General features: G+C 43.3%; 1 protein-coding gene across 9 annotated transcripts in view; it reads right to left on the bottom strand.

The window, feature by feature from the left end:
* The window catches only part of EML4 (EMAP like 4), a 147656-nt gene that overhangs the window by 75083 nt on the left and 59179 nt on the right, over positions 1-13394 (bottom strand). Inside the window, exon 1 of one of the 9 annotated variants that reach the window (XM_014264389.3) lies at positions 12298-12439. The exons of 3 other annotated variants lie outside the window; for them this stretch is intronic. In XM_014264389.3, coding sequence (XP_014119864.1) covers positions 12298-12325 — 28 coding nt within the window. In that variant the 5' untranslated portion in view covers positions 12326-12439. Of the gene's footprint in view, positions 1-11728; positions 11982-12220; positions 12440-13394 lie in introns of those variants that run through there. 5 more of the 9 variants (XM_014264393.3, XM_074537158.1, XM_074537157.1 and 2 more) reach the window with 5 other exon arrangements.

Here is a 13394-nt window from a genome sequence, read left to right as displayed (position 1 = left end):
CTGACAAAAATAACCCAATAATAACCAAAAATTACAGAAAATACAAATATTTTTGTAATAAGCTTGTTTATCTACTGCTGCAAACACTCATTTTTAATACAGATAATCTAGAAATACATCAGCATGAGATTCACAGGGCATAGCCCCACCCATACCATATCTGATCAGCATGAGTGTTCTGCTTGCCTAAGTTTCCAGTAACTGTATAACTCACTGGGCACAAAAATTTCATATTTCATACTTGCTGATGCTAGCTTTGATAGGCAGACTGCAAAACCAGAACAAACACTGACAGACATTTCTCACATTTGACACAGGTACCCATTTGATTACTTGAAGAGGCAGATAATTATGCAGGCACTGCCTCATATCTTTCCCCAACTTCATATCAGCTCCACCTCCATTGAGATGCATCTCAAGAGTAAGACCATTCATGGGGTTTTCCCCACCCACTGCTTAATAAACCTTGTGGTTTTAAGTACTTTTCTTCCCCTAACATTGCTTGCCTCCTGATATTGCACTCCAATGCTTGGTCCTGAACCCGCAAGACAAGCCCTTCCCTTTCCAAAATACTGCATCTGCTACAAATCAGTGACCTCTACACCCCACAGAATCCACAGTGGCTATGGGCACCCACTTGGGATCCTCCATATAAATAGCCCAGCAGCTATCCCAGCCACCCCAAGCTCTTATCAATATTTGGTGCTGCCCCATTTCCATGTCACAGTAAGGAGAGGGGCAGGGGGCATCTTTTCTAACACAGAGGCTTGGAAATTCACATAGAAACCAGAGACAGCCGCAATAAACTGCTCTACTGCAAGTTACACATGCATTAACACTTTAGCACACATAGATCAGTATTCCTTCACTGGAAATATTTCATATTCTGCAAGAAGTGTTAGAACACTTCCATTCTAAAATGCTGATGTAAAAGTGACAAGTGAGCAAGAAACTCTGTAAATTAATCCCCATCCTCCCTAATGCCCAAACTGATCTAGCTAATATTTTCTAAGAAAACAACTTTTCATATCCTGAAGAGGGACCACATTACAAAAGTCTTCCTCTTCACCACTGAGCTCCCTGCACCAAAACCAGATGGCACCCAAGCCACCCTATGGAGAAAATCAACCGGCTTTAGCTCTGCAGGACAGAGACACAGCCAGCCACTGCCTGGGGCTCCAGGGTGGCCACAGCAGGACAGACACCAAGAAAAGGAAAGCATCTCTCCTGCACTCCCAAAGCCTCACTGCAGAGGAACCTCCAGGCTGTGCCTAATCCAAATCCCCAGAGCTCAGTGAGGAAAAGTGCTCGGCTCTCACAGGTAAACCCACCAGGAGCAATAGGGCTTTGACATGTACAGGGCAGTCCTTCCTATGCACTTTGACAAACAAGCTTTTCTAATTTCAAATTAGGAGACTACTTAATTAGAAAATGAGGTAATTAGCAGATGCTTTTGACCTTAATCTCTTTTTAACGACACTCTTCATCTGTTAAATGAAATGAAATTCATCATCCTACACTGCCTAAAGGTTAATTAACACTAGTGGGCTGTACCCTAAGTGCTGTAGCAAGGTCAGCACTTAAATGCATGCAATTTCTCAAGAAGCAAGATTCAGAGCATTCCCATAAAAATAAGAGAGAGACACATAAAGAAAAGAAAGTTAATTCAAAATACCAACCACTTTTATAGGAAGAATCACCTTTTCAGAGTTCTAACTTGGAAGAGACTATGACCTCCTCCATGCATCTCACTAGCTATATGATTTCAATATAGTTTTGAAGGACAACCCTAACTCTGACTTTTAAGTTCAGTCTGACTTCCCACTTGGAACACTCTTCTTTAACCTTATGTCCTTAATGCCCAAATCTACAAAAAGATGGCAGCATTAATGATCTGCTTAACACAATGAATGATGATAACCACAGACAGGCTCAGACAAAAGTATGCTATCCAAAACATCACAAAGCCCAGTAAATGCACAGAGAAACATGGGACCATCTGAAACATTGGTTTTCCTGGAGTACTGTGCAAACTCATTTGCACAGACGGGTACTAGCAATTATGTGGCAGGCAAGCAAGTTGGTGTGGAGGCTTGTAAATGGAAAGGGGGAGAGAGGAAGGAGGGAAAAAGAGAGAAAAAAAAGAGCACTCACAGTAATCTCAGATTCCCCATCGCCCTCTGCACCCCTCCCTCCACCCAGTACCACTTATTTATTACTGCTCTTGTCAGAGTGATGGTGCTAATTCATGCTCAAAGAAATGTCTATATATTTAGATTTTTTTTTCCCAGAATTTAGGCCCCAATTCATACAGCTTACCTCTGATTATCCAAGTTCTATTTCCAAAACATAAACTTTTCTAGTAACACGTGAATAAATCCAAGTTTGCGAAACATTCAATCTTTAGATTGCAACAACACAGGTGAAGTCCAACATTCCCCATTACTGGCAGCACATCTCCTCTGCTGCAAAGAATCTGAATTCAGTAGTACCAACATACTTTCAATCTGACACTTATGGCAATCTTCCAATATCTTAAATATTTATTGTTTATTTGGCCAACTAACCTAGCCGGGTCTTTGTTTGTGGTATGCTTTTAACAAGTACATTTTTACCCTAGAGGAAAGAAGTTTCTACTCTAAGATTGCTATAATCTCATCAATTCTAGAGTACCCTTTCAGCAGCAAAACAGAAAAGCACTGAAATCATTAAGTGAGATAACATCAGGCAAAGCAAAATAGCCTCTTCTTTTATGGATACATTTTATCTTGTACCATGCAATGTTTACTTACAAAATTCTACTAATCTCAAATCCTGGCACACAAATTAATAATCTCTAGTTTCTGTTATCTAGAAATCAAGTTAGACATTATCCCTGTAAATGAGTGTTGGAGCGTTTCTTAAATTTTGTACTGGCTGCTTCATTGTGCATTTCCTTCCCCCAGGACTCATAAATACCTAATTTGTAACATCAAAAATACCACTCTACAAACCGTTTCTTTGATCTCATTCTGTGCTATTCTAAGCCAATCTATCCTAAGTGCCACTATGCAAAACTCCATCAAGAAAAATAGAAACCTGGCCTGTAGTATTAATTTCCCTTCCCAAAGAAATACAGACCTCCTTCTCCCAAAACACTCATCTACCCTGCAGGGAAAGCCTTCCCTTTCAGCACTGCTGGAAAAAGCAGGATCTGAGCATTTCTGTGCTCAGCAGAAACGTGCTTACCCCCGAGCAGGGGGAGGCACCAGCGCTGGCGTACACAGCGCTATTTCACAGCTCTTATCGCGCCAAGTCACAGGACTCAGATAAAGGGAAAACCTGTTCTGAAACAGACTCCCCAACTGCTGCCTTATCTTAGCTCTCTGGTATTTCAGGTATAGGAATTCCTTCCACTTACTCACAGCCCTATGTGGCCGCTGCTTTATTACGCCTCCATACCAGAGCCCATTCAGTAAAACACCAACTGTGAACTTCACTCCAAGATAAACTGACCTTGAAGAGCTACTGTCCCTCTTTGTATCTTCTTATCCAAAACCTAAGGATGACAATCTGCTCCCTCCCTTGAAATAAAAAAAAAATAGCCTCTAAGAGGCAAGTCTTCTGGTGGGAGTATTCATTCCAGTACTCCAGGTGGGAGTGTTCATTCCAGTACTCCAGGTGGGAGTGTTCATTCCAGTACTCCAGGTGGGAGTGTTCATTCTGCTGCAGCAGGGCAGGAGCAGCTGGTTGTGCTTGCAAAGCCATCATGCTTCATCCATCCATTCCCCTGGGCAGCATCTCCTGCAGAAGGCACCCGTATCCCAGCTCTGCAACACTAATGTTACCCTCCCTGCTGCAGGGGATACCATCTCGCAGCCATTCTACCTCTCCTCTGTCATGTACGCAAGAACAGACACAAGGTTTGGTTTTGGTATTTTTCAAAATCCACTCTTTTTTAGGAATACGAGACTAAAGCTCTCTAATCACAAACTTGATCCAACACAGCACTTGCAACAGCAGCAATCAAAATTCTGCTTTTGTTTACATCCACCAAGAAGCTTCCACAGCTTCTGCAACTGCTTGCAGCTTTGGTATTAGAGGAACATCTCTACACCAGCTCATATTTACTCCAGGTGGAACCAAATCCACAGCAGTTTGGTTTGGTTGGGTTTTTTTTTTGTTTTTTTTTTTTTTGCATAGAAAAGAACTAACCCATCTCCATAAAGACCAGCCATACTACAGACATAGCTAAGCTATCTGCTAGATTTCAAGGATGGAGCACATGGCTCCCACACAGCCAACCTGGAAGGTGGTATCTACCTACAACTCCTCATCACACATTAGTCACAGTCTCCAATTGGGTTACTACACAGGAGGAACTAGTGAGAAATAAATGGAATATCTGCCCACTGTGTGTCAGAGAAAACACAAGCCAGAGAGCAGTAAGAAGTATCTATGCTGGCGAAAGTCAACAGCCACCCTCAAAAATGGGGACTGAGCATAAATACAATTAAACTGACTGGTTCTTTAGCTAAGGTCTTTTGTTTTGTTGTGTTAGCAGTTAAATAGCCCTGGTGAAGTAACAGCTGTAAACAAGGTGTGGGTGGAAAGCATTGCTCACACCTTTCCTGCTGCTGTGGCTGCTGCTGCCTGACAGGAGACTGACTGTCCTGCAACACACTGCTTCTCAAGAGCTGTAGAAACATCAATATTAACATTTGTTATTTTGCAAAGACGGTCTTTTAGACAATTCAGCTTGCAGACCTGTCACCAAGTGTTGCTGCACTCTCCTTAGCAAGGACACTATCAACAAGTCCCCACAAATGCCCCATAAACAAATGAGGTAATTGTGAAATGAAAGAGATTTAATTCATGACAGGGAAGAACTCTTGAACAGCATGGCAGACATCTCTGTGTCACTGCACACATATTTTATAAAGCTGCAGTTAGGCCACTTCTGCAGAAATGAATACATAAAACTGAAGCCAGTTTCAAACATAATTTCAGTTGCTAATCCTGGCACTATTACACTTAAAATGGAAAACTCCCCAGAAAAGGGAGGAATTAGGTCTCACCTTTATTTAGGCCAAACCACAAAGCAGATTTCAGAACTGAAGCAAAGCAAGCACAAACACCGGCTAACAGTGTTACATGATGCTACAACTTCCCAGAGAAAAATCAATCACTGAGCAGAACACTTTGGTTGGCATAGGCAGGCTAAGACCTTCTAAAATTTCACCTTGAAGATATTTTATGTAGAAGTCCTACACAAAATTGAACTATCACAGTCACTGTTGATAAATCACATGCATGTGTGCATGGTATTTGCTTAGGAGGAAAAATGCCTTTCCATAAGGATGCTTTTTCCTTTCTTCTCAAAGGACCCTGTAGGGAAGCACACTTCTGTGTGGAATGTTTGCCAAATTCTGAACACTCAAAAGGGATGTGTCTATCAAAGTTGCCTAAGTATATCACATTTTGTATCATAAACAGATTACTTACCTGATCTTCCTACAGATGGGGTCTCTGAAGCATAAAAAAAAACTTCAGGTTTCTTTTCCTACTATTTGCTACAAAATAACAGGTTTTAGGTAAAGAAACATAGCCCTGCAAATAGCAATAGTGACTGATCATGGATATACCCAGTACTACAAATATTGCAAGTGCTACAAATACTTAACAGGAAAACAAGACTTGAATATGGTTGGGACTAAGTAACAGTAGTGTCACAAATTACAAGTTGCATTTTTCCCCACTTACTTTCTTCTTCCTCAAAATAAAGGCATTAATCAATCAAGAGCTAATAACAATCAAAGCCACCTCAGAAAGAGGAATTTTTATTTGCTAAAAGACACAATTTAAGAAAAAAAAAATCAGGTTTTTCTGCAAAAGTACAAGAGCACTAACACGACCAGAGAGCCTCTGCCACATCAGCTGTCAGCCCCTTGCAGATCCATGCCAAAGCTCTTCCCTGGTTATCACTGGGTAACACTTCCAGTTCTTTGTAACACATCAGGAACAGCAATGCTAGGTTAGGCCTGCCTGAACCCACAGAAATAAAGTTTACAGATTTTTTACTAATACACTCCAACTCACAGTTGAGTGGAAAAAGCTACATATTGTAGGTCTCCAGTGTTTGCAATTCATTTCATTCTCCTTTTTAAACGCTGGAGATTTGTATTTGTTTGATAACTGTGCGGGGAACAATCTAAAGCCAAAAAGATAATAGTTATTCTGAAAGCAGCTATTATCTCAAACCACTGAATTATCTAGTTCATTCCACTAATGCTTATGTTTTAGGACTGATTAATTCCACATACACTTACTAAGCATTAGCTATGCTAATTCAGCTATTTATACATAAAAAAGAACCATCCAGGAGGATGCTATTTCCACATAATACTGCCAACCAAAATAACAGGATCCTTCATGCATGAAAAATATTCCTCCCACCACAACAGAATACACAAACAGAAACAAAATTATTTTATTACTTTTCAGCATCTTGTAACTTTTGCTATAATCTCATTTGACAACTTTTATTTTAATTTTAACAAAATATGTTTTTTTTGGGTTGCAACATGGGATATGGCCAAATAAATCAGCAGGGAGTGAGCCCAAGAGAGAGTTAACAGCATCTCAGCTTCCATGCTGTAACTACTCAAGCACACTGCTCTTACTCAAGACTAAATGCCAGCTTGTTTAACCTACTAATCCACATTTACTAACACACTGTGTCAACATGCTCCAAGTCTCTGCCTTCACTGAGCCCTCTGCAACTCCTGTGCAAGCCCACACTCTAAGTAGGTGTGACCATTCTTGCAGCCTGCAAGTTGCACAGGACAAAGTTCTCATGCCAGAACTCCCTGACATGCAACATGTACATCTGGGGGAGCTGGGGAACACTTCCCAGAAAGGTGGAGAAGACAAGTGACCCTGCCACAGCAGGGCCAGGAGCACAGCTCTGCCCCCACTGAACAAAATTCTAACAAAGCAGTTAGAATTATTTATAGTACAGAGTGATATTTTCTAAAGTTTGAACTGCATCCTTTAAAGAAAAAAGTTTGTCAAATTTCTTTTTCTTCTCAGCAGTTTTTCATGTCATTACAGGCCTAAAGGTTTCTTTGATTGCAAAAATGCATAGAATATTGTAAAGATGGGCAAACAGATTTCTTCAGTGAAAGCCATTAGATATTTTCTTCAGTTCAATGTTGTTCATAAATAATCATTCAAGACTCTGAAGCTGAAAGCAAGCAGAAACACTAGAAGACACCGAGTTTGTTTCCATACATTAAGATCAAATCAAAAGTCATAACAGCAAATTGTCCTAATTTTAATATTGATTCAGTCTGTAGTACTACTGTCTTGGGCATGGCTTCAATTGCTCTTAAGCCAGTCAAACCATGGGCTGCTGTTAAAAGGAGTGATCTTCCTTGAAGGATCAGGCTGTTTTTTCTGCCCCAGTATCAGCTTCAGGACATAGTTTTTGGTGGCTACCTGATAGAAAACTTTTTGCACCCCCAGTTAGTTTCCAGCTGGATCAGCTCACTGGCCAGCTCCTGCCAAACCCCTGCCAGGACACACACAACATAATCCCAGCACAGAAACTGCACACCATCAGTGCAAACCACTCAGAGCGACACCTGCAGCTCTGATTTTTTCACTTCTATCATCTAAGGAAAGCAATCTCAAAAGATACCTTAACGATCAAGACATCATGGCATTTATTTACCAAATAATAAAATCATGGAAAAACCTGAAGGGTCAACTCAAACCACATTCTCATGGAAGCAAACACTCCCTTTGATGCATTTCATAGGTATCAGAAATTAGACTGTGGATATTCCCATGGTTTTAAATGCTTCTGAAGAGCTTCACAGGCAAACAAGGGCAAACCCCAAATTCATGCATTTTTAGAACATACAAAGAACAAAAAGATGCTGGAAGAGTAGAGCAAAGCCAGAAGACATGTCTAAATCGTGTTTTTATGATGCACAAGGGCATCTTCTCATCACACAATAAAGAGCTGTGGCTAATGGCTGTCATGTCTGGTTATTCCTTATTCCCTGCTCACAGGGCAGGAGCTGCATGTCCAGCACTTTCCCCCTATGTCTTTGCAAGGTCTGCTCTCAAAGCTGCTCTGGCTCTGTGCAGAAGGAGCAGGTTGAAGAAGCCTGCTGAAAGAGGGAAATTTCCAATGCCACCTCTTTCCTGCTGAACTCACTTTTCTGTGCCAAGCAGGGGTGTGATGTGGCGTTCATAAAGATACTTCTTTGATGGGGCAGTACTCAAAATCTGAGAGCAAAGACTTGGTGCTGAGAAAGTGCTTGCAGTCAGAACCTTTCTAGCTGACCTTTAATGACAAGTTTGCTGCGTCAACTCCACCTCTGACATTTCACCAATTCTGATACTTCAGCAACTTCCAAGTGTGGCTTGCAGTTACTTCAACTTGCAATTACTTTCTGCAACTGCTAAAAACCACTTACCATTACCCTGCACAAGGCACTATTATCTCCTCAACCCCCCTCTGATGACTAATACATGTTCCTAGAACTGCTGGGAGCCAGCTAACTGGCAAAACAGAAAAAAAGTTACCCAAAAATGATATTCCAGTTTTAAAAGGTAATTATGACGTTAAAGAAACGAGACCTTTATTGAGGCAAGGTACTGGGCTTGTAAATAGTGTGAGATGAAAATCCCTCCTGACTTCTATAGCATTTGAAATTTTATGTTGTGTACACACAGCCCTGCATGCACTAGAAAAAAAAAAAAAAGGCTCCTGTAACACCCAAACACTTACAGCACAGTCCCTTATGTCAGACACTAATTCAAATTGAATACTTTTGCACCAGCACCTGTGCAGGGAAGCAAGGCAGCAGAAGAGCAGTATGTGCCAGCCACTGTCACTGCCTGCCAGCGAGGCAGGTGGCAAAGCCACTGCCAGCCGAGGTGGCCTCCACAGCACAGTGACAGCCAAAGCCCAAGGCAGACTCAGTGCCACCCTGGAGAAACCCTGCAGAGCCACAGACAGAACCCCACCTTTGCCATCAATGCCTCCAGCAACTGGCCAACCCCACTGGGAAAAAACCCTAAGCACACTCTCCACTAGTCTTAACATTAAAGACAAATGCATACAAATCAACAGTCTGAAGGCAAACAAGCTTAAAAATACTAGGATGCTGGAGTTTGTTTGGTTTTTTCCCCCATATATAAATACCAATTTCAATGTCAAGTGCCACTGGAGGCAAATATTTAATCTAGAAGCATGCCAACTGAACATTTGTTTGCAGGTAAATATTCCCCTTGGTCAAACTGAAAATTTCTATCCTGATCTGTGTTGTCTGAGATAAATTCCAGCCCATATCCAATCTGATAGCTATCCTCTTCCTAAGGGACACGTCTTTGCCTTAGCTTTAATTATAAAAGGCTAATTAGACAAAAAAAAAAATCTTTCCTACTGACACTAGACAAGCTTTTAAAAAAATTTGATTAAGCTGCCTATCAGCATTGTACCCTATGTATTAAAAGGAAATGCTAGTTCTTTACTGCTGAATTTGGAATTAATTTTCAGCTTTGGCAAGAAATGGGCAATGAGAGGTATGTACAATAACACCTGTGCACAAAAAAAAAAAAATCACAATTAAAGGTAGTAAAGCTCCTATGGAAAAACATATCACTATAGGATATTTATTAAAAAAATAATATGCAAAACCTTGACCCTACTCTACTGTTAGTATAAAACCTTAAGCTCCATTAAATAAAGCAAGAACGAGCATGTCCAGCCCAACAAAAAGAAGAAAAAAAAGATACTTTCTATAACTTAATCTCAGGCATTTCCATACTTGTTACCAGTGCAAATTTGCTAAAAGCCCTCAAGGCTGAAGTTAGAAATTTCACAGGAACAAAGCACTTGTTGATTCTCCATCATACCAGTTTCTTAGCACTCTACACACAACCCAAAATGCAGTCATTGGAAAACCTGGCATACAGGTTGGATATAAAGGCATAATAAGTTTAACTGTACAAGTAGGAATCAAGTTTTAAATCAACAAAACACACTACCTTGCTAAGAATATCCAAAGCCACATTTTCTTTTAATTACAAATGCCAGCTGTTATCCAGCAAAATGCTCAGTCTTTTATCAAGATTTTAGAAAAAATAATTTCTTAAGGCACAGAAAAAAATTAAAACAGAACATGTGGATTCAGAAAAGAATGCATTTCTTGCTTCTTATTTTGTTGGATTTCTATACAAAACTCAAAGGTAAGTAAATCTATAATGTCCCACTCACTTTGGAACTTCAAGATACGCCTCAAGCTGAAGTTTGAGACACTATTACATCTTGTACAGACAATCACAGAAGCCCCAGTTAAAAGCCATTAAAGTCAGTGGAAATGTTGGTCACATAAACCTCTACATATTGGTAACAAAGCCTCAAGCTATAGCCATAAAATATGCTGTTCTGAATTTTGGTCTGAAGACAAACAGCTAAACATTAGCTTTTCTTCTCTACAGTAAAAATCTCTGCAAGAATGCAAAAAAAAATCACACGAAGCACTTAAAATGTTAACATTTCCAATTTACCCTCCCCTCTTTCTTGAGGGTTGCAACATCTTGAATTCTAAACCAAATGCTTTGAATTCTGAAGTAGATGAAGTACAGTGCACATCGCTCACTTTAACAAAATACACTATAGCAAGGTCATTCCTTTCTTACACTAAATGCCCATAGAAATCTATGCATTAAGCACTTAATATGCATTAAGTTTGTTTTTATTTTTAAGAAAACTTTTCTGTGGACCATCGTATTTTCGGCCGTAAGTTTCTCAGGCAAGATGCTGCGTTTGTATCCAGATCGCACGACATGAATCAGCAAACAAAGAATGGGCGCTCGCTGATGTCTGCCTCACTCGCAGGGAAACAGACTAGAGGTGTACAAGAGGAACACGCTTTATCTCTGATAGGATTTCTTGCTTAGGGTTATTTGGTTGGTTGGTCTTTTCAAAACCATAGTTTTGGTAGCTACAGTCAGTCAGAGTGCTACAGTTAGTTACTTAACTCGCACTTAAGAAAGGCTGTGTTTAGAGCAGCTGTTTAAAGAAAGGAGATATACACCGAAATATTTCATTTTTACTATGACACTGGTAAAAACAAAGGGAGACGAGGAAGCAGCCCTTAGTTCTGAAGGGCAAGTACAGGTTCCCCAGGCAGAGAAAGCCGCAGCAGGCTGAGCGAGCCTGCACTGCCGCCTGCCTGCCCGAGGCCCCGCCAGTCCCGCCGGGGCTGCTCCGGCTCTTCCCTCGGAGAGGGCAAAGCGAGCGCTCCAAAGGGAAGGCAGGACTCGCCAGAGCCCCCCGCCCTTCCACGGGGGCTGCCGAGGGTCCCTCGATCCAAACTCTTCCCCGTCCCATCCCGGCCCAAAGGGACCCGCGCTGCTCCCTGCCTCCTGTCCAGCCAGCATTAGCTTCATTATTATATTAGCCTCCGCTACCCGCACACTTCCCGATTTTATTTACTTGTCCTTCTTTTATCGATTTTCTGGCGGTGCGGATGCGCGCCCCTCAGCCGCGGGGCAGGCACACCTTGCGGGCCGCCGAGGGGCGCGGAGCCGCTCTCACACCTCGCAGGGCAGAGCCTGCCCGGGGCTGCCAGGCTTCCCTTCCTCCCCTGCAGGGATGGGGACGGCGGAGCGGAGAGCGCCGGGGTTCCCCCCCGAGCGAGCCCTCCGGCGCAGCGCGGTACTTTACCCGTGCAGAAGGCGGCGAGCGCCGAGGGGTCGCAGGCTGCGGCCAGGCAGGACAAGCCTTCCTCCATCCCCCCGGCCGCCAGCGCCGCCGAGCCGGCCCCGCCGCGCCTCAGCGAGAGCTCCCGCGCCCCGGCCCGGCCGGCGGGCTCCCAGCACACGGTCCCGGGCCACCGAGCCCTGCCGGTCCCGCCGCCCGTGCCCCTGGCCCGGAGCGAGCGCGGGAGGCGGGGGCGGGCCGGGCCGGGCCCGGGGAGGGGCCGCCCGCAGGCGCGCTCGCTGCGGCACCGGCCGGGGGCCGCGGCCCCCCGGGGCCTGCTCGGCCGGGAAGCGGAGCCCGCCGGGCCGCTCCCGAAAGGGAAAGCGGCAGCTGCCCGCACACGGGCACGGTCCTGCGCCCTCCCCACCAGGAACGGCAGCTATCGGAACCCACAGCCCGGCCCCGGTGCCACCGCGCCGCACGGGGCTCACGGCCGGGGCACTGCGCCGCACGGACCATCAGCAGTCCACAGCATCCGTCTGTCCGTCCGTGCTCGGGCATAAAGAACCAGCAGCCCTGACTAACGACAGTACCCTCCCTCGGCAGATGCAGATAAACCATTATTGTCTCAAAGCGTGTCTGTCAGAGACGGCACGCATCCATCTATCGTCAGCCACGGCGCGACGCGAGGAGTGACAGGAGCAGCGACACGCGGAGTTCACACAGGGGGGAAGAAGAGGGCAGCAGTTCGCTCAGTATTATATTGGAATATTTTTCACATGACATCGTTTCGAGACGAAAAAGCAATGACATCACTGGCAATATACTCATATCCATTATATGAAAACTAAGCAAAATATCATGGCTTAAAAGCAGCAGCTTTGCAAAGCTATCATTCTGTTCAGCAGAAGGGAACTCGTATTACAAATGCATTACAATCTATTTAATGTGATCATGATTTTGTCTGTCTTGCAAGACGAAGCACAGCCAGATGAGAACTAATGAATGCAACATGTGTTCATTCTTTTGGTAGCTGTGCCTGAAGCCAATTGGCAGAACGACTACAGCAAGATAAATGTCAAAACAAAACTATTTGTGAATATTGTACTGCATGTATTTTGACTCTTCTATCATACTTGAAATAGTTTATTATTTTCGAGATTTGCAAGCATATTAAATAACTGGATTAAAGTTTAGATTTCCAGACAACAGTGGGATAGTTAAAAAAAGGGGGGGGAGGGGAAGTCTGTGTCTCCATTCAAAAAACAAGGAGGAGCAGCACTTTTTTTTCACCATCAGAAACGGTTGATGATAAGGTTAATAGGTTCATAAGAACACATATAATTAGGACAGCACACAATTGGTTTTCTGTGTTTTCCCCAGGATTAACAATGTACATAACTACAGTAGTGTATTTCTTTTCCAGCAGCTCCCGATCGACTGGAGGAATCGACCTCTGCAGTGATCTAAAAAAAGAGATGGCAGTCAGCTGAACACAGCTCTGCAGCATGAAGTCAGCCAGGCAACTCCTGTGATTAATACAAGGGGAAAGGACTAGGAAACTGCCTGGTGGAAGATGATAAAGCCTAAAAGGCAAGGGCACACAACTATGGACCCAAATGAAGCCATGGGACTCAACACACAGCTGTGGCACTGGGATTGACCAAGAACCCACATTCCCAACTTGTCC

Source organism: Zonotrichia albicollis, chromosome 3, assembly GCF_047830755.1.
Source record: "Zonotrichia albicollis isolate bZonAlb1 chromosome 3, bZonAlb1.hap1, whole genome shotgun sequence".
Classification (NCBI taxonomy): Eukaryota; Metazoa; Chordata; class Aves; order Passeriformes; family Passerellidae; genus Zonotrichia; species Zonotrichia albicollis.
This window is presented reverse-complemented; position numbering and strand designations above follow the sequence as displayed.